Raw genomic sequence first — 22,984 nt, 5'->3', positions numbered from 1 at the left:
GTTTGCATGTTCATTTTAGAATAAGTATTATAAGAACAGATCTAAGTTATGTCTGCAAGATAAATATGTCCGTCATAAAGTCATAAGTGATAGAGACTTATTAAACAACTCTGAATTCACTATGCTTTATATAGGGCCAGCCCCAGTGACCAGTCCCTGTATAATCCATAGTCAGACCAGTCAGGGGACTTTTCAGAAGCCTTCACACATAAAATATGCATTACCCAGGGCCAGCTCAACCCTTCTAGTAGGAGAAGCTCCTTGTGGCTTGTCTTGTATTAGCTTTTGCATAATGCAACCTCAAACTTTAGTGGAGCTTTCAAGATAAATCACTAAAGAAACACAATTTTAGGTTGCATAAAACACATCTGAGCCGGTTCAAATACATATGAAAAGTTATACAAGTTAACACTTTATTTTTTGTTGCTGCACGAACTGATTGTTATTTCCAGTCAAAGCTCTATCCTAAAGCAAAACACAGAGCCATAGAGGTGACAATCCATGGCACGCATTCCCTGCCTTTTCTAAACTGCGAGACAAAGTCCAAAGAGCCAAGCTTCATAACTTCTACATACTTTATATCTCAGATGTGCCCCGTCAGTCCTGCGTTTTCATATAATTACTTAACATATCTAGGCCACCTTCACTGAGAGACACGTAATTAAGGGAGATTTCACAGCCGTGATGAGATGAAATAATAAATAGTATCTTCTTTTTACCGGTACAGGTGTATTAATAATTTTTAAGATACTCTGCCTTCTACAGCCAACGTTTAAGACTACTGAAAGCGGACGTGAAGGTTCGGAGAGTGGGGTGTGTTCCCCTGTAGGACATCAGGAGGGACCCGGCCTCTGCTTGGTATCCACAGTCATTAAGTTGCTTGGCTATCTCTTCAACATTCCACTTTCTGTCCTCTTGATTCGACAAAAGGTGGTTAATCAGATGAGGGTAGTAGACGGTGCAAACACACTTTACTACTAACTTGGCCTCCAACAGTAAGGAAAGGACTTCATTGTCGCAGTTTGAGTCTGTGACCTGCAAAGAAAAAAAAAACCTGAAAATTGCAGCGTCTTATTTTTACAAGCTATTCTTGTTACAAAAAGCAATATGGCAGAAAGTTATTTTCAATAATGATAGCATTTCCTGATATCTACTCAAATAAATATATATAAATATATACTAATACACACAAAATAATGTAAATTTCTGCTTTTACAGACCACACCCTCCTCAACCAAAGCCGGTGTTGGTTTTCTACTACATGGTTGATGTAAGAGGTCATTTCTGGTCAAAACTTCTGACCTGCATTATGAAACCCCATGAATTTATATACAACATAACTTCAACACAGCATCTAAAACGTATAGAACAGCACTTTAATTCACTAAATTCTATATATTATGTCTCTGTAGATATACTGTATTTGCTCGCTTATAAGACGACCCTGATTATAAGACGACCCCCCAAAATCAAAATATTAATTTAGGAAAAAAACAAAAAGCCTGAATATAAGACTACCCTATAGGAAAAACGTTTTACTAGTAAATATTAATGTAAACTATTTTTTCATATTTAATAAAAGCTTTTTCCTTTTATTTGCCAACCTTCCCCCCCCCAGTTATGCACATCTGCCCCCAGGCTTGCCACTCTGCCCCCAGAAATGCCTTATAACCCCCTATTTGCCACTCTGCCCCTTGATGTGCCTTTTAAGCCTCTATATGCCACTCTGCCTCCAGAAATGTCTTCTACCCTCCTATATGCCACTGTGCCCCATGATATGCCTTTTAACCCCCTAGATGCGCCTCTGCCCCATGATATGCCTTATACCCCTTTATGCCACTCTGGCATATAGGGGGTTAAAAGGCATATCATGGGGCTGAGTGGCATATAGGGGGTTAAAATGCATTTCTGGAGGTATATATATATATATATATATATATATATACATACATAACTGCTAACAGCAATCACACTCCTATCAAGCCAGGGCAGCCAGTACATGCTGGAACCTGGGGATGATAGTAGTGTGATTACAGCCTCCCTATGCCATGCTACCACCCCCACCCCCCTTACACATCCATGCTATCACACACACTCATTCACAAACATTTAAATACTCATTCATTCCATTAATCACACATACAACACAAAAACCCTCCCCCACCCCCTTACCTGAACTGCAGATCTCCCACTCGCAGACTTCTGCAGGGGCCCGTCTGTGCGAGCAACTTCTCTGGCCCCGCCCCCAGAGGAAGGAGGGGGGAGGCAGAGTTATGTGAGGACTGTGCTAGCTTCCTGTTCTCCTGGACGCTGCTCGCGACCAAAGCCCGGTAAGCAGCCTGGCCCCAGCAGAATGAGGTCTGATTAGAAGACGACCTCGATTATAAGACAAGGGGTATTTTTCAGAGCATTTGCTCTGGAAAAAACCTCGTCTTATAATCGAGCAAATACGGTAATAGCCTTGTCGTGTGGTAATTGTTGGCCATGCTGGGCAGTACTTAAAGCAAAAATGTGCTATGACTGGGGCTCTGCTGTATGCCCCATCCCATGTAACCAAGAATTCATACTAACAAGACTGTTGTGTGTAGGGAGGAGAGGAGCAGTCATCTATGTGACGGTTCGGTGGCTTTCAGGTGGGGGTGCTGCTGGATAGTGTTGTGTGAGAGGGATAGACAGATAGTGCTGTAAGTGTAGGAGGTGTTGTGGAAACGAGAACACAAAACAAGCAGATGAGAAGGGAGTCCAAAAAAAAAGGGACCAAAAGAAATAAATACATGAATATAGAAGAGGCTGATTAAATATATATATATAAGAACCATCATTAGACACATTTGAAATTTATAGTGGTCCAATTGATGCTTAGATTATCTCTCTGGGGTATAATTATAAGTGCAAACAATATTAGGGTATTGTAGCCATAAAAAAGCTAAATGATAAGGTAAGATTAAAACACAAGTTGTGTCCAATATCTAATTGGGGGTCATTTAATTTATTTTATGGATTTCGAGTTCTCTAAATGTCTTTCCCTCATACACGCAACTTATTTAGTGACCTGTTTTATACTCGGTGATAGAAGAGAAAATAATTAGTTAAGTCATTATTTTTATGACAGAGTATATCTATGCCCCCCTGAGGTGCTTTCCGAGCCCGATTTTGTTTCACAGGATAATGTTGGGAAATAAATAACTCACACAATTATTTTTTTTTTTTCTTCCAAAAAAGGATTAATTCCTGAGGGTAGGTGATATTAGGTTTTAATGCATTTTGTTTGTAAATGTCTCGGATGAACAGGCCTAATAACACGGAATTCGTACCAATTGCTTTCAGGGTTAGTGAAAAAAGAAAACAATGCGCTATTTACCTTTTTAGATAATTTGTTTAACTGTTTGAGTATGTTATCATACACCTCTTACAATCAGCCATTTAAAATGAGAAGACTAGTGAGCCTAAATTGATTGTAAGCTCACAAGGGCAGGGTCATCTTCTCCACCTGTAGCAGTGTGCCTTAATGTGTACTGATTTTGTAGTTTCTACAATTTTAATGTTGTTGTGAATTTTTGTTTCCCTTTCTGTAACATCAATATGAGATCAGCTGGTGGTCCTTAAAAAAAGTGTAATGCATTCTCCTCTTGATCACCAAATTGTCTTCTCAGAGTGGTAAACAAGCTCTGAGAAACCATAAATGGACATTAAATGGGAAGAGTCATGGAATGGCTAAACAAGAATGATTGATGAAGTGCGACCTATGGGCTAAAACAACTATTTTTTTTTCCAAATAGTTGGATTCCTACTAGGACCTTTCTGTATATGAGAATTATCTCCCCAAAACAAAATTGTTGTAAATCCTAGAACTTCATTAAGTTACCAATATGTAAAAAGGGAAATGTTTTCTGGTGGACAAAGTCTTAAACCCTTAAGGACAATGAGTGGTCCCAAAACCCATTGAAAACAATGCATTTTGAGCCCGTACATCTCCGGGCTTTGTCATTAAGGGGTTAAACTAGCTTCCAGGTGGGTTCCTTGAGCTGAGTTCTCCTCAGCAGTGTAGTGGCATACAGTATGTCTTCTTGCATAAATATTACCTTTGAAAGTGATGAACTTCCTTTAAACAACATGGGATTCATCTGTTTTTGGTTACCAAAAGATTTAAAAAATATCACATTTGTAGAGTATCCTCGGGTATGATTTGAAAGGCCTAGGAATACCTTCAATAGTTTGTTAACCATGACATACTTGCACCACGTAAGGTAAGGAGATAACTTTTGCAGGGTGCCATTAGTATTTGAATGTCTGTCCAAAGTGAGGAGGGCAAACTGGGATAGGGAAGGCGTAAAGGAAATGGGAACAGGCAAAAGCAGTTCAAGGAGCCACATAAGCTTTCTGGAACTCAAGAGATCTTTTCTTCAGGTGGGACAAGAGACAGTATGAGATGAGAGCTGCTTGGCCCACCCTTCTACCTATTGCAAAACCTCAAATCGTACATGGTCCTTGCCTTTTACTTATGTTCCAGAGACGTTACCAATGTTGAGAGACAACTGCACATACATGACGGACCTCTCAATGATAAAACACTTATTTATATATTCTTCTTGTTCTAACCTATGTTCACCATACCTTAAGACTGCAAAAATAGGGTAAAAATAGGATAAGGAAAGACGAGGCTGCCGCAATAAGGGAAAGGGCCAACGTTTTTGATTTCTTGTCTGAATACTCCCTCAAGGGTTTCATCAGAGACTATGGTGGAGAGTAGAGATGGTTTCCAATGACCTAAAAACCATCCAATCCACTCAAAAGTCTTCACTACTCTCTATTGTTTTTCCTTTTTTTCACATTCTAACCCAGCAGCCCCATATTGACCTGTATCATAAAGGTCAGGTTTATGAGATATTATTTATATATGAAACTGAGTAATATGCATTTGGTCCATAACTCTCTTTCAGGTTGTGACACAAACAACTCTAAAAATGTTATTGTTATTGCATTTTCACATAACATGGCTGCTATAGAGCTGACACCTTGTGAATTTTTACACCAGATAAAACTTATGGAGGACAGAAAATACATGTAGGTAAAACCAGTATAAAGTATTGAATGTCTCCATACTAACATACATATATAACAAATACACATTAACCCCTTCACGACAAAGCCTGTACATGTACGGGCTCACAATGCATTGTCCTTAAGGGGTTAATACATACAGACACATCGGGTGTTGAGAACCCTGCCCGTGAGCAGCCAGCTAGCCTTGGTACTTTATACAAAGTTCCTAGCAGGAATGCTGGAAGTATGAGGGCTGCACTCATGAGCTTATAATTTAAAGGAATGATATGGGGCAATTGCAACAAAAGGAGGGGTAAAAGAGGGAAAGTAGCTCTCTTGTAGTACTTCTTAGGGGTAAGTGGTTTCAGGATGCAAAAAAGTTGTATAAATAAAATGAACAGAGGGGTGAGCGGGTGTATAAGTGTCTGGCTTAAGGTGTGGCTAGCAGAGGGCTTGTGATGTTCAAGGTAAACTCCGGGGGGGGGTACTGTTTTTGGAAGATTCCCAGAACCCCATTACTGAATTTAAAATGAAGCTTCGTCCTGCCCCAGAGTCACAATCTGGAACTGATTGTGTTGTGTGTTACAATAACCTACTGGCTCTTCCCAAAAACCCCATATGCAAAAAAGAGATTTGGTAAGTTTTTTTGTTGTGGTATGAAAAAAGGAACTCAATTTTCAGTATCAGCAATCACACACCCTTTTAACTATAACGCTGTCACCGGCTCTTGACAAATGGCTAAATAATACATCGTATCAGCACGCAGCACGGCATTGTTTGCACAGTTTATGTTGAGAGCTGCGCTAGCACAATATCATGGAATCAATAGACAATGATTTCCCTCTGCCAGATGTTATTTGCTCTTCTTCTGCTTAACGTAAATAAGAACTGACTTCTTTTAATGTATCTTCAGAAGAGATGGAAAACTGCAGAGGGGTTTTGGCTTTCTTCTGTATGAAGTTAGGTCAGGCGCTGCCTTACTCAGGCCAGCAACCTCCCCATACTCCTGAGCACAGGGATGCGGCGCTGGCTACGGCATACTATAGAGGTCTGTGCTGGTTACGCACAATCCTCCATAGTGTTATGAGGGGGGCATGTTATTTTCCCTGCCATACGGCGGGAATCCTCCTCTTCATTGACAGTAGAGTAGGTCTGAGTAGCACGCATGCGCATTTGAAGGGCAACACCTGCTCCATATTTTTAAGGGGCAAGAAATGTGAGAGCTACTTTTAGTCTGAGTGTTAATCCTTGATTTTGTCCTGCACCAGTTACCAGGTTTTACCACGAGTTCGTATTATCTTATTGTACTGCTGCCCTTTGTATCCTAAACGGTGTACCAGACTCCTGCTTGACCTTGAACGTCATTCCTGCCTTATTTTTGTATCCTGACGTCTTGAGTCCTACTCCAGTATTCCGACCTTGGCTTGCCTCGACAACAATTATGTCTGGTTCTCCTGCACTTCATCCTTGTGGTTTCCGCATTAGGTGGAACCAACTCTTCATTTCGGATCCCTACCCTAATGCCTATACCTGGCGGGGCAACATACCTGGAACCCTTGGTATTAAAAAAAAATAAAAAAATTACATATCCTTCTATTAGAAGGCACATTATCACCATGGATGAGCCCCTTAGTAGAAGGAAAATGTGTGACGGGCTTAGAATGATATTTTTCCTGTTGGGGTCTGCTGCTTATATAATGAATTTAAATGCATTGCTCTCCCCTATTGGCACACTATGGGTAAAAGGCCAATATCCAAAAGTTGGTGCAGGTGCTAAATAGGAGTTTAATGGCATTTATAAAACCTCCACTAGCATACTTTCCAGATGGAAAAAGAGATGCTGATTTTGGGAAATCGAACATGTGAGAAATAAGAGATGAGCATACTATGAGCCAGAATACTTGGTAGAAGAATGGAATCAAAGCATAGCTGGGCAAGGCTAAAAAGCAGAGTGTGTTCTCGACGGTCTATATGTCACATCACTTTTATTGATGTTTTGATGTGCAAAACATGATGCTCCATTCAGGTAAATAAGAGGTAACGCTATGCAAGTTTATGTTGTAAATCCACAAACAGAGTGAATTCACGACAGACGCTCTGAAGTCAGGTCTTGGTCATCATAAGTAAAGCTACAGTTTCAAAGAAAGCTCAGACTACAAAGGAGCATCACAAAGCATCAAAGACCACTTCTCACAAAGCTCTGCAAAGCGAACCTTTCAAATTGAAAAAAAACAAAGTGTTCCATACGGCTTTAACCATTAATGGTTTTAAGCATCTAGACAGGGCTTGTGAAAGAGGGCTTTTTTCTAAGAGGAATCCTGCCATTTACATTACTCTTGAGTGTCTCTCTTCATAGACCAAGAACCCTCTGTCGCTCTTTCCTAACCTGATGTCCCTCAATATCTTTGCTGTGGTGTGAGCGTATGACAATAATATCTATAGAAACAGCATGAGATGGGTTTACATTTAAGGGGTCTAAATTGTGGACTGGAGGCACTGCCACCCACTTAGTAGAAGAGCCACCTGGCCCAGTTGGCCATGCAGGGGTCTGCACAGACCTCCATCCATCTTACAGCTCCCTGGGCCAGTCAGGGGAGATGAGAAGATCTTCCCCCATGTGGCATACGACCCCCACTGTCCAATTTAGAGAAAACATTAATTGCAATGATTGCATATATTAAGAGAATAAACCCTATACCCAGGTCTGTCATAATTTCCTATCTTTCTAAGGATTAACCAAGCCAAAAATATATGTATACAAACTTTTCGGTTTGCATGGCATCAATTGCTAAATATGTGGAATATTTCTAAATATTAAAACACATGCAACAGCTTTTAAAGGATCATATGCAGTTAAAAGCCTATAAAAGATATGTTTGCTTTATTTTCAGATATACTTCATCTCATTTATACAGACGCAGTCTATACAGTCTGAACACGATGCTACACAAAACGATATCAAATTAGAAAGAAAGCAGAAGGAAATGTCAATACTGCCAGGAGTAATATTTTATATTTAGAGAGTGTAAGCACCTACGTGACGCTGCAGTGCAGATTACTTCTCAGGAAAAACATTATTCATTTTTAAGTAAAACAACACCATTCTATTTAGAACCTCTGTTAGATGGTGGTTTACATGATCTATACTCTTTTTAAAGTACATGGACTAGGCTGTACCCACCTGGCCCACTACGTGGGGTGTAGGTGAAGCACGCACAGAAGCAAAGGCTGGTAGGAAGGGAGTGATGCTTGAGAACAGCGCTTTAAGTACAAAGTGATTTGTGATTCATTGTTAAAGAACATGTCAAATGAATAGAAACATCTACAACTCAGTACAGTAGCTAGCCGGTTATTATTTCCCCGAATACGATTCTCCCAAAAGAACATACATAGCTTTGAAAAGACTCGTCTAGTTCAGAGCCTGACCAATTTTGCGTACATAAAGGAACAAGCCACAAATCGCAGGAGAGGGAGTTGACGTGCTACTACTGCTGGATCAAGTGATGTCCCCTTACATTACTTATTACGTTCAGATGTTTTAGGAAATGATTGACAAATAGTGATTGACATTTAGTTTGGTTGGACCAACGCTCTATTCTACTTTGGCTTCGTATGTTCCTGCTCAGTGGCGGAATATCCATTTGGCACACTAGATATGTACGTTTTAATAGATAACCCTGCCACTGGACCACCACTGGCTGCTTCAAAGTAGAAGCTCTGTGCAGGCTACCGTAGCCAGAGGAAGGCAATCCCCCAGGTCACTAGTATTCCAACTCCTGATAGACCAGAAGAACGTTATGGACACAGCTGGTACCCATACCGGCAGAGACTGGCTCTGCACTCAACAATAGTGAGGAGCCTTATAAGAAGATGTCAACTCCAGAAGGTGGATAAAGATTAATGAATCTCTTAAGATAGCTCAGAATACCTTACTTTTAATATAAGTAAGCTTTGCTTATTACATTTCTCAACAAAAAAACACTTTATACGCATCAACGTATTCTTCAACAGATTTCACAGTTGACTTTGACATGACGGTCGTGCAGAAGAAACCTATATTTATATGCTGTATACTTATACTTAATTATCCAATGCAGATGAATTCTGTTAAGCCATACCTTTGTTTCCGTTGATAAAAGCTCCAATGCCCTTGAGTGAAGATCTTCATTATGACTTTCAATGAGCAGCTTCAGTGATGTCAGCAACATTGTGTGGCTTAACAGCAATGAACATATCTCCTGCATGCACTGCAATGAAACAAAAAAACTTATTTAAAAAAAAATAACACTACTAATAATAACTTATAATACTACCGCCTGGCAATATTTTAAACGCCCATAGAAGTACATGTTTGTTTAATCCACTGTCGAAAAAAATAAGATTAATAATATTAATTAGAAAAAATACTTGCAAGCAGGCAAGGATACGAGAATACCTGGTGGCCCTCGAGGACGGGTGGTGGGCCAGGTTTATGCTTTATGGTCAGAGGTGAGGCCGGGGAAGGGGGTTATTGAAGGTTTTTAAAAGTACACTACAGTCTTAAGAAGAAGCTGCAGCTCCAGAGCTACATTAGAACACCCCTTTCAAGATCCATAGTTTTGTCCCACTGATTGAAGCTTCCAATACAAGTGTTTTCTGCAACACAACGGTGCGTAAGTAGAAAGAGACCGCCGAGCTTTTAACTTATTGGTAGTTGGCTGAACATATCTCTTGCATGGCAAATAGCTGGAGGGGAGGGGGAAAGGGGCAAATGCATATGGGGGGGTGCATCTGCAAGGTGGATACCATAAAAATTCAAAGTGGCCTCAGCTATCATTTGAAAGCACATATGATGCCTGGAAAATCCATTTAAATCACTTTACTTTTGTGATTGTTGCTAATTACTGTAATTCCAATTATATTTACACAAATTAATCTATGAACACATTTGCCGCTGGTTTAATAGTAGGGCTGTAGAACACTGCGATAAAATCCTACCCAGCAAGCATTCTTAGAAAGGAGGGACATTTCCTCTAGATCTAGAGTGTAAGCCGGACGCTCTTCAACTAATGTATCACTTTGTCTCCGTCGGTCAGTTCTAGTTTTATCAGACTCTTTGAATGTATGGACTGTAAGAAGTGCTGAATAAATTGCTGGCGCTATTTATAACTAAAAGATAACGATAATCAGGGATTTGGCATGAAAAATCATCCACTTAAACAAATTATTATGCTTTAAAACAGTAATTAGTAATATGTTGTGACAATTCTTTAAAATTCAAGAATTTAGACAAATTAAGTTGGAAATGGAAAGAGTGATAATGGTTATCACTAATCTGGTCAAATATTTCAATTTAACAGGATGGAACAAAATTAGACTTCTTTTTTAGTAGAATGGATAAAACATTTCAGCCTTAGTGGGGGAAAATAATAAGAGGCACTTCACCGGCCAATTTGCCAGTTTTAAACCTGAAAATAGTTCCATATTGAAGGATCTAATTAATTCCATTTAAGTTTTCCCCATTCACTGGCTGCATTTAAATAGGTTATTAATGAAGGGCACTTACAAGGCCAAGCAGATACGATGATAAATACAGAAACCTTTAAGCAGAGTTACCTAGGTAGAGAGTTTCCTAGGTGTGAATTTAAATTATTAAGCACGATTTAGATGAAAAGCTGTATTGAAATAATAGGCTACGGCAGCAGCACTGAAGAGAAGGAACGGCACTGCACTTTTGTTCTAAGTAATTTACTCTAGGCCATTGTGTTCTGCGTTTGGCATGGAGGTTCTGCATTCTGCCACCCTTATTCTAGGCCAAAGGAACGAGGGCATGGATCTAAGCTTCCATTCCTGAGACAAAGAAACTGAGAAAAACGGCTAGATTAAATATAACTTGGAAAGTCATCATTCTTATATTTCTGTTAAAGACACTCAACTTCTTGAAATTTTAATTTGTTTTGCTGGAAATATAGGCCAAGGTTATTTCAAAAGTTCATTATGGAAAAAAAATAATTTGATACAAACAATAAGCTTAAATCTAACAGATTGTAAGTTTGACCAGGGCCCTCCTCACCTGTCGTCTCTGTTAGTCAATTTGTTATGTTACATACTACTTGTTATGTCCTGTCCACCCATTGCACAGCGCTACGGAATTTGATGGCGCTCTATAAAACAATAAATAATAATAATAACAATATAACCATTTTTTTTAATGTGCCATTAGGAAGCAGAGAACCGGTCCTGTACATGCAATACATTACCTCCACCATATGTTGTTCTTCTGAAGCCATAGCTAGGACTATTCATGCCTTCCCATGAACCCACGGTGAAGCTGAAACGTGCTTCCCGGGTTCTACCTGCCTTGTATTTGCAGACTGCGCTCTAGGCTCTAGTACACAAGATTAACTACCATGCAACTCCTCAAATTATCATCAAAAACATCATACGTTATGTAAAATACTGCAGCAAGATGGCAGCTTGCACATAGTGCACAGCAGGGCCGGACTGGCGATGACGCGAGGGCCCTGGCATTTTAAGGCCTGCGGCCACCTAATGACGTGAGTATCGCCGATAGCTACGCAGATTGGGTGAGTGTGTAACGCTTTGGGCCTGTGGACAGCAGATAATAAAAGATCGTTTTCATGTTTCCTTAAGGGACATTCCATCATATGTACTTTCCTTTTTCATGGTGTACCCCTTGAAAACGGATTTGCCTCCTCCCCGGCACCCCAGCTATTTTACACGCACAGAAATGTGTCGCAAACCCACCACCAGTCAACACCAGCGCAGACTGTTCAGAACCCCGATGTGCATGCACACAAAGCTCTCCATTGACTTCGATGCGCGCACTTGCCTGCCACTGATTGGCTGACTCAAGTAGCCCATCAATGGCTAGAATAATGGAACCATAGAGAAGGGGGGAGGCTGCAGAGTCTACATTTTTTAAATGTATTTATTTATATTTGTGTTCTTTACTTTTCCAATTTTGGGGCAACATGGCGCATTAATAAAGATCCATTGATCTACAGAGCCTACACTAAATATGTTGGACATCTATTGAACCTACAATGCATAAAAGCCATGTGTGTGATTGTTAAATACTGGATGCGGTCGATAATCGCAGAGGCGCCCGATCTGGAGAGGTAAGGGTGTGCTATAATAAAGCTGTCTGCCTTTATGATAATGTACATTCCATATGAGTTATTTAATGGTTCTTCTCAAAGACTCATTTGAACTGTAAAATAGGTTATAGATAGACTACTATAAGATCTGCAATAAACGATTTTACCCAGTGAGATGTGAAAAAAAGAAGAAATGAAACACTGCAGCTATTTAATTATAGAGAAGCCTATAAAAATAGAAATTCCGTGATATGGCAAACATGGGAAAGAATGATGTATTTTGATACATTTGTGTGCCTGTTTGCCCACGTTTCCCCTGCATGCACCGTAGCACATGTCAGCTCCTCTCATATACATGCAAGAAGAATGAATGGGGTTCAGCTGAAGTGGTAGAGCACATAAACTGGCATACTTAGGTATGCTGCCTGCTTCAGTGAATACATTCAGGGGAGGAGGAAAATTGGAGAAACAGCTTATTATTTAAATTCCATAAAACTAAAACACGTTCTGCAATTCGATTCCAGTAAAGTACATTAAATGGGAGTGGGGGTTGATATACCTCATTTGACCTAAACATTGCTTTTCTACCTTATGGGTGAAAGCATTTTACCAGATTGCTCATTTGCTAGACTACTTTATGGACCTTGCACTAAAATTGTATATCATATATACATTACTAGATTTGCTTTGTGGTATAGTCGCACACTGTATGGGTCATTAAATAAACACACATTTCCATACCATAACCTTTGCTCATATTAAAACAAATGGTGGACACAACCATGTTCTGGCTAAATGGGATACGAGTTATCCTGTAATATACGTTAACTTCTTCGAGTCTGCGGAATGTACTAAATGCGTTTTAGTTTCCTTTATCTAGAAGCATAATCAGACAGTGCTTATATCTAGTAACCTTCTACGGCAGTGACAAAATGGTGACTGGTGCCATCATTTAAGTCTAGAACATCATTCTGCATTTACCTTTGTTTTGCGAGTCACTTTTTTTTTATGTGACACTTTGAAGGTAGCAGAAGGAGGGAGGTGGTTCTACCGCTTTACAGATCCCGGACCTCACCTAGGGTATTGTGTGCCGTTCTGGAGACCCCCTATCTCCAGAAGGATATTGACATTCTGGAGACAGTTGAGGAGAGCTGATAAATTAGTGACTGGTTTAAAGGATAAAACTTATCAGGAGAGACTAAGGGATCTCAATATGTATAGAGAAGGAAGAGGGGAGATGTGATAGAAACAATGAAATACTCAAAGCGATTTAATAAAGTATAAGAGGGAAGTTTTATTTCAAAGGCGAAAAAATGTCAGAGGCTTATAAGTTTTACGTTGCCAATGGTTCGGCAGATAATTGGAACAGCCTCCCATCAGAAGCGAAAGAGGCTAAAACAGTCAGGGAATTGAAACATGCAAGATCCGGAATCTAAGACGAGACCAAGGTTTGATTATATATCAGGAAACATGGGCAGACTAGACGGGCCGAATGGTTCTTATCCACCGTCAAATTCTATGATTTTTCAAGGTGAAGAGGACAAGATTCATTTCCGGGCTCCAATGAGATCTTAGGAAAAACATAAAAAACCATCTTCGTTGAAACCACTGCCGGTGATAAGGTTATTATCCTCCAGGAAGAATAAAAAAAAAAAAGATTTGCGATACATAAAAGATTTCAGTCGCTAGACAAACATGAGCTCGGGCCGCGCTTTGTTTAGGAAGTTAAGCAGTGTCAAAAGTCTGCAGCTGTCAGCTCTGACCGTTTGTGTGACGGATATCAGTGCCATAACGAGGAGGAGATGGAAAAAAGGGGGCTTTAAATGGATTTCCTACTGCCTGTCACATTTAACACCGGCAGAAATCCAGTATCCTGCACAAAGATTTTCGTCCACAATATATTACGTTGGCGCATCTAAATTGCCTCATGTCGGATGCATGCAAAGTTATCTCCAACATGAAATTTCCCAGAAAGAAAGAAAGAAAAAAAAGAATCCAGCCCATTGCCATGGATACAATGTTATGTGAGGAGTAATAAATTTGGAGAGCGCAGGAAGCCTGTACCAAAAGAGCAATTCGGAAGTAACATTTGATACAGTGTGGAGTGTGAAAAGCCATCAAAATCATAAATGAAAAAGAGGTGCTATAAAAAGCAGCAAATAGCAGTAAAAAGGCTTTCAAGAGATGCAGATAGACAACTCTCTCAGCCCGGGTTGATTTGATTTGTAGGTGTACATGCCAAAACATAAATAATATACATCATTTTTTTTAATGCTAGGCGGCCGAGCAAACGCTTTCCGAACTTAAGCACAACAGCAGCTTAAAAATAAAGTTCTGTCGCGTCCAAAGGGAAACTTAACAAAGATGTTCATCATGGTTGGTTGGGTGCTCGGACGTGTGATGTTTTGTTCGATAAAAGAAAAAAACAATGGAAGAAAGCACTTAGCGGCTTCTAGACAACATTAGGAAAAAAAAGACCAATCGAGTAACAAAACAGAGACGTAGAACTTCATAACAGGTTTCATTTAACCCCTAACAAGGTGATGATGTGAGCTCTCCGGCCCTGTCCATGATGTCCTGTCATGGAATTTTGGAAATTTGAAATGTTGTAGGGCATGTTTTATCCTAATCTACAGACTAAGAATCACATCCTCAAGTTAATAATTTTAATAATAAATACTTAAAGAATAGAAATATCAGGTTCCTGCTGAAGTCAAAAGCTTCCTTTTTTTATATCTGAGATGTATATATATGCAAACGAGGGGATTGGCATCTTAAGGGAGATTTATGTTGCTCAACATACTAACCTTATACAAATTAATAAATGTATTTAAAGGAAACTATTTTAAAGGGATGTTTATCCTACAGGGAATATTCTGTTTCCATAAATGCTTCATCCTATTTGAGATCACAGGATTTGTTGATTAATTCTTCTGCATACAACTAAAAGGTAATTTTTATGCTTGAAACTAGCATCTTCATCTTATAGAAGTAGTTGTAGAATGAGGAATGCCATACACAGCCACAGCAGATGGAATATCACGTTAGACATCACTGCCTAATAATATTTGTTTTCTTGTGTCAAAAGTTACATTGTATGTTAAGATGATGACATCATCCTGCTCTGCCTATGTGTACAGGAAGAATGGAACCAAAAACGGTTTATGGTAGTTTATCATAAAATGTATCCGCTGGTCATAAAACTGCAGGTATCAAAAAGTCACATATCGGCATAAGCCTTGTGCCCTAATATGCGTGTTTTAGACACCTCCATAATGGCATAAGCGTATTTTATTCTGTTTGAGGACATCAGCTAAATGAAACAAGGTATTCATATTGAAATATGGTAATTGATATAATTAACAGAAATAAGAAGAATCTTCACTTTGGAATTTAAAATAAAATCTACTTGAAAAGCACACCTTACCTGTACAGACAGCGCATGTTTGGAGTTGTACAGGTTGCGGCACATTTTGAGAATTTCAGCAGCGGTCTCTTCCTTCTGTTCTTTTTCACAACCGGATAAAATCGCTTTTACGAGTTTTACCCACGGGTTGTCTTCGGAGCTCACACTGAAATTGGAGAGAACGATATCTTGTTTTAGGAGGACGTTAGGACTGTATTACATCAACTTGGAAGACAAGGGACTGGAGCCAATGCATCATTTACAGAGGGCTGGGACATCTTAAATCTAGATGTAGGAAAAACTCAACAACATAATTCACAATCTAGATAGATGACTTGTTCATCAACTGATCACTGGAGGCTCATTGACATGGCCACAGAGTAACACTTACATGTACACTTACTGCAAAGAATCCTCTTACACAAATTCAAAAGATTAATTTTCCCTGAGATACAAACCCAGAATAAATAAGCATATATTTTTTTGTTATTTACATCTTCAGACTCTAAATATTAGACGTTTTGAAATCAGTCACTTTCCTTGATTTCCTTGTTATTATGACCGTTCTTTTATATCAATTACAGAGGTCAGGGATAATCCCAAATCCAGCCACAAATGGCTATTCGCTTACATAAAAGGACAATCAGAACTGCTGTGTGATTGCTGTGTGATTGCTTGTTCATATCACACACAGGATATCAGGTCGGGATGATAGGCAAGGGTTTTCATTCTTGTTGTGTATCTACCAGCAATAAAATAAAGAATACGGGGGGCCAAAGAAATGTGAGAACCAACAGCTAGAGTTACAATAGTGCACAATATTTACTAAAAACAAACATATAAAAAGATAACACGATGCAGTGAAAACACCCAATAGTATAAAAATGAAAATACGCTTACAGAAAAAACTTGCAATTCCTGGATATAAATATGTCCAACGGTGATACAAATACCAGAGGAGCTCCAGGGAGCAAAATAAAAAACCTCTAAAATAAGCAACTGTAAGACATAGCTGAGTCAATAATAAATAAAAATAATCAATAAGGATAAACTCATAAAGAGAGCTCCAATACAATGCAAATCTATGTATATCGACCACAAGAGGACTTCTCTGTCCTGAAGAATCAGTCGGGAAGAGTGCACTCGCCATGACCTCTCAGATGAATGAATCAGGTTGGGAAGCAGTGTCTGGTCACACTCACTCCAACCTCACCCAACCTATGTATGACTCGGTTGCCCCATTGTCACAGCCACATGACTTCGCGGCTACTATAAAGAGCAGGAGAGTGGGAGCCCCGGGGGAACTTTGCAGGTATGCCTCAAACTAAACCTACGGATTTCTGTGACTGGGGTATTCCTGGTATGATTGGTCTGCAGATTCCTCACTTTTTTTTTGTTCCTTCTGGCTTGTTACATTAGCTTTTTCTTTTGTACAGAAACAGGGGACTCAATCATCTGTTCATACTGCTGTAGTTGAAAATATTTGCCCTATACACTGACATTCTGAGATCAATATTTCTTCATTGTTTCCAAGATGAAAAGGACAAGATACAAAAAAGAAGTTGTCAAAAAAAGAAAATATTTTCTAGCAAAAGAACTTTTGGATTTTGCCCAGAACTAGATAATATTTATTTGAAGATTATGGATATACACCCATACATACAGTCTGTGTCTGTGTGTGTGTATACACACAGACACACACACATACATACAATATATATATATATATATATAGATAACATGGAAGCTGATTAAGTGCATATGTTATACATACAGACATAGCCCTGTCCAGTTTTTATTTTAAAGAACCGTATTAATGGCCGACTCTTTGTAGGGCCTGGCTCAGTCCATTCCAGCTCCAAGGTACATCAGCCTAGCGACATTTAAACAAGCTATTTCTGAGTGAAACTGTCTGTGTTCCTCAATCTGACACATTTCTAGTGAAATCCATCCCCACTCAAAGATGGTAAAATAATCAAAATGACATATTTAATGGCTAACCATCTTAGAAATTAAGATCCGGATCCACTCTAATAGACACTTATTTTGTTGCCAATGTACATGCAAGCATAACCAATAGAGGTATCTACTAGTAAGGCAATGAACTAAAACTACTTCACAAGACTCTACTAAACCTATAATTTATAAACTAGCGTGAGAAGGGAATGATAATAAGACATGTTTCTATTCTAGATCTCTAGTCTTAATGGTATCTCTACTTTAAAAGCCCCATAACTAGCCTCCATAAGAGTCAAGCGTGAAACCTAGATACTCGCGAAAAGGAGGATTCATTTTCAATCCTAATAATTAACACAATCAGATACTCTTTGGAAAGCACTAAGGAGCCAGTTCAGACACTACCCATAGCATATTTGCTTCTCACATTCATCCACAACCTAGTTTCTTCCTTCCAGCAGAAGAAATGGGCACAACAAGTTGCCATAGTTCTACCTTTCTATAGGTTCCTAAATAGAAAATCGATATGGGTAACGAAGAATTTCAACATATTTAGCAGAAAACGTATGTTCTGGAGGGGAGTATTTACTTAGAAAAAAGACCAATGCTTCCCATCTCATGGTATGTTATTGAAAACAAACAATTGTGTACCGATACGTTCTAATTCTTTCCATCAAACATCCCCTGAGACCGTGGGTCTTCCTAAAGGGTATTCCCTGTTCTTGTTGATTTTGACAAGTGCATAGAATAGCTCTAAATAATTGTCATTAAGATAATTTAACTATGTTTATAAAATTAAATTGCGAACCCTTGCTTTCCTCAACATAGTGGCCAGTTCCTTAAAATATACGTATGGGATCTGGTGGCATAAGATGAGTCCTCTGGACCTCCTGGAATCTTAAAAAGAAATACCTGACATATGTAATGTTTCCCACCCATGATTTCATCCTTCGCCACCTGTCTGAAGGTTTTATGGTAAATGGGCTTTTGAGAAACTGTCCAGCAAGAGCTCAATCTTTTGTTCTATGTAACGTTACAATTGTGTTAGCAGATTATCATCATTCAATACATCAATTTCTTCGAACCACCAAGTCCCCAAAGAGATCAATATTATAGCAGTGTGAATAGCTGCTCAGACGCTTGCCTGATGTCAAGGGTTGAGTGACTGATCTTGGGACTGTATATTTCAGGCACCTGTGTGTCCATATCCACGGCATGGGGCCATGCTCTCTATGCATTCACCATCATACCTCGAGGTTCTGAACCCAGCAGCACAATGAAATAGGCTTTAGTGCCGGGGCTGTTATATAGTATGCATGGTACAGAAAATGTTTTTATTATTTCCTTAACCCCTTCGAGACAAAGGCTGATTTTACTTTTTGTACCCTTTGTGACAATGGCCTTTTTAACATTTCTGCGCTGCTTGTGTTTAGCTGTAATTTTCTTCTTTCCCGTTTACTGAACCCACACACATTAGATATTGTTTTTTTCAGGACAAGAAGGGCTTTCTTTAGATGACATTGTTTTGATTGTATCATATTATTTACTATTAAAAAAATTATAAAATATGGTGAAAAATTTAGAAAAAAATGACTGTTTCTAACTTTTAGTTGAAAAATCTTTTACTCATCTATAAAAGGTAATGAAAAAACCTGCTAAATAGATTCTACTATTTGTCCTGAGTTTAGAAATACCCAAAGTTTTTATGTTTTTTTGCTTTTTTCTACCCATTATGGGGCAATAAGTACAGGTAGCGTTTTGCTATTTCAAAGCCATTTTTTCCAAATCTGGTAATTCTTCCCCCCATGTGCCATTTCGGGTATCTTTGAACCCGGCCAATGCAATTTACCCCATCAAGTCATATATTTTTGAAAACTAGACAGCCCAGGGTATTCCAAATGCTAATATTTTAACTCTTTCCATGCACCATATCTACCACCAGTCTTTGTCAAACTTTATGGTAGTCATTTTTTTGCATTTGTTTTGTCATACACATTTTACTTCAGGTATGAATTAAAATGTTCTAGTTTATGTCACTATCACAAAACACCCCAATATGTGTTCAGCAACATCTCCTGAGCGCAGCGATACCCCACATGAATGATTTTGCCTGGCTGTTTGGGGGCAAAAGGGCCACATTTGGGGCATGCGCATTTTTCAATGTTGAACTTTGGCATTTGGGGATCCACTGCCCATGCCCTATTTGGTACATCTTTGAGCCGGGCCATTTCAGTGTGCCCAATAAACCCATATATTTTTGAAAACTAGACACCCCAGGGTATTTCAAATGCTAGTATTTTAACTCTTTCCATGCACCATATCTACCACCAGTCTTTGTCAAACTTTGTGGTAGTCATTTTTTTGCATTTGGTTTTCCACACACATTTTAATTCAGGTATGAATTAAAATGTTCTCGTATATGTCACTATCACAAAACACCCCAATATGTGTTCAGCAACATCTCCTGAGTACAGCGATACCTCACATGAATGATTTTGCCTGGCTGTTTTGGGGCAAAAGGGCCACATTTGGGGCATGCGCTTTTTTCAATGTTGAACTTTGGCATTTGGGATCCACTGCCCATGCCCTATTTGGTACATCTTTGAGCCAGGCCATTTCAGTGTGCCCAACAAAACCATATATTTTTCAAAACTAGACACCACAGGGTATTTTAAATGCTGGTATTTTAACTCTTTGCATGCACATATTTTACCACCAGCATTTTTTCAAAGTTTGCAGTAATATTTTTGTGTGTGTATTTTTCCCACACACACCTACTTTATGTATGAATTTACAGCTCCTGGTATATGCCGCTGTCACACGACACGCCATAATGTGTTCAGCAACATCTCCTGAGTGCAGTGATACCCCACATGCATGGGTGTGTCATTTTTTGGGGGAACTAAAAGGCCACATTTGGTACGTGTGCATTTTTCTAATTGGAAATTAGATGTGTGGCCATCCTTCCCCCCGTGTTAATTGGGACGTTGTTGAACCTGGCCCATTCAATTTACCCCATCAAATCATACATTTTTTAAAAGTAGACACCCCACGGGCATTTAATATGCCAGTATTTTAACTCTTTCCATGCGAGAATTGTTTTAAGCTAATATGCTAATTTTAGGACTTGCTCACAAAAATATATTTTTTATATATATATATATTTTTTTTTTATTTTTTTTTAAAAAAAATGTAACATTTTTTTTCAACTTGGAGGTTCCCCTGATAGTGACATCAGTGGGAAATGATTTTTACATTTTACTGTTTTTTTACTATTTTTTTCTAATTATTATTAATTTTATTTTATTTTTTTATTTATTTTTACTAATCACACTGTGATTAGAAAGCTGGGCTCCATTGACTTGCATGGTGAATGCAGTACCTGTATTCAACCTGCAAGTGGAGCCAAAGTTCTCTAGATGGTCTGGACTATCTAGCGAACTTTTAAAATTTGTGGTTCCTGTTACAGGACGGCGGCCATCTTCCTTGATGGCGAAGATTGCCGGCAGCTGCGGCTGTGACCGCTCTCCGGAGCGGTCACAGCCCATCAAAAGGTTAGTGTTTGGTGTCGCTGGATGCCTCCTGATCGAGGCATTCCAGCGACACCATTTAAGTTTAGGAGGCGATCGTCGATCGCCTCCTAAACGCTTTTAAAACGGGCGTCCGCCGCCATACAAAGTATGGCGGATGTTGACGCCCCGTGGAGGGGCCAGAGATGGCCCCTTCGTGCCGATCGCGGCGTTGCTGAATGCCTCGAGGTCGAGGCATTCAGCAACGCTTTTTGGGTGCAGAAAGCGATAGTAGATCGCTTTCTGCACCCGTTTAAAGACGTGCCGGTCCTGGCAAGTCAATTGTCGTAAAGCACATGCTTTTCCGTGCCGTGCCAGGACCGGCAATTGTCATTAAGGGGTTAAATAATAATAAATACAAATAACGAATTACCATTTGTAAATTTTTTTAAATATATATATTTTTTTCATTCAGGAATGGTTTTGTAAATGCAATAATATTTTTACTTCTTTTATGGAAGAAAGGTTTTCAAAATTATTAAATAATAATGATTGCTTTTTCAGTGAAATAAGCGCAGTAACTTAAACATACAAAAATATAACACGCAGAATAAACTAATAATAATAAATCATTATAATAATAAGGGTGATGTTTATAAAACCTTCATAAAACAACATTTTAAACTCTAGATATTATTTACAAACAGGAGTTTGTTTCAGATCCCCTGCCCCACCTAAAATTTTTTAACAAAAAACTGCATGATGCAAGTGCAAAGATAAAAAAACTATGTAATAATTTACTAATCTTACTTTTAATGAAAAGCTATGTAGATCTAATATATCTGAAGACTTCCAAAATTAAAAATTAGTCTAAAATATTTTGGTGTAAAAAAACAATTAATAAAAAAATTAGGACACAGACGTACTGGAAACTAAATTCCTAGTCATAAAACGTAACAATACAATAAGCATGGCTATCTCTCCGGTGAGCGACTTGGAAGTTGTGATGAAACACAATGTTCTTTTTTATTTTATTTATAGCACAAAGAAAATGCAAAATATAGCGGTTTCATGGCGACACTGCCTCCTTAAAGAATGAAAAACCATTTCAAAGCAAAATAGGATGCACGCCGGCATTGTTCTGGTTGTTTAAAAAAAAATCAAGAGTAAATGGATTTTTACAAATTTTCCTCAAATTACACCGGTTGACAAAAGATTGAACCCAATCGACCAATGGAAAATAATTAAGACAATTACATTGCGCCAGACCGTAAATGAATAGTCTGTTTAGTAAAAATCATAAGAGGGATAGAACAGACACAAACCACTAAGGAATAAAAAGGAGATATAACAAGGTGGATGTGAGGGTCAGTGACCTGGAAAGAAGCAGGTGTGAGGTCATAAATTACCGTATATATTCCGGCGTATAAAACGACTTTTTAACCCCAGAAAATCTTCTTAAAAGTCGGGGGTCGTCTTATACGCCGGGTACTAACCGAGTACCGAATACTTAACCAGCCGGAGAGTCCCACGAAGCCACGAACCTCTAGGGGAGGGGCGAGTGGAGAAGCCGCCTCCCTTGGGCCGGTCTTCAGGGCCGCGCCGAGGTAGGTGCAAGATCGTGTTCTCCCCAACTAGCCCCGATCAGCAGGGCTGGTTGGGGAGATCACGACCTCCCTCTAACTAGCCCGACATTAGGGAGCTCGAGGTCTGGCACTTCAGACCTCGGCTTCCCTGCTCCCTAATCACTACACGCCGACTATTGATGCCGAGCGTGGGGATGACGTCATGTCCGGGCGCTCGGCATCAATTGCCGGGGCGTAGTGATGAGGGAGCAGTAAACAGAGGTCTGACATGACGGACCTCACGCTCCCACAACTGGATGGAAGAAAGAAGATAAAAGATGAGAAAGGTAAGAGATGGGGAGAAAGGGGTGTGAGTGTGTTGGTGTGAGATGGTCAGTGTGTTTG

The 22,984-nt window shown here is 39.2% G+C and overlaps 1 protein-coding gene across 1 annotated transcript in view; it reads right to left on the bottom strand.

Annotated features, from left to right (window-relative positions):
* Positions 1 to 759: 759 nt before the first annotated feature.
* LOC149288346 (NBAS subunit of NRZ tethering complex-like) overlaps positions 760 to 22,984 on the bottom strand; it is a 278,953-nt gene continuing 256,728 nt past the window's right edge. The window contains exons 51-53 of the mRNA XM_089491881.1: positions 15,571 to 15,715; positions 9,162 to 9,290; positions 760 to 1,035 (exon numbers count right to left, since the gene is read on the bottom strand). Of these exons, the coding sequence (XP_089348007.1) occupies positions 760 to 1,035; positions 9,162 to 9,290; positions 15,571 to 15,715 (550 nt within the window). The remainder of the gene's footprint in view (positions 1,036 to 9,161; positions 9,291 to 15,570; positions 15,716 to 22,984) is intronic.

This window comes from Sceloporus occidentalis, unplaced genomic scaffold, assembly GCF_023333645.1.
Source record: "Sceloporus occidentalis isolate IW3139 unplaced genomic scaffold, rSceOcc1.0.p SCAF_52, whole genome shotgun sequence".
NCBI classification, from domain to species: Eukaryota; Metazoa; Chordata; class Lepidosauria; order Squamata; family Phrynosomatidae; genus Sceloporus; species Sceloporus occidentalis.
The sequence above is the reverse complement of the archived record's forward strand: the minus strand, read 5'-3'. Positions and strand labels throughout refer to the sequence as shown.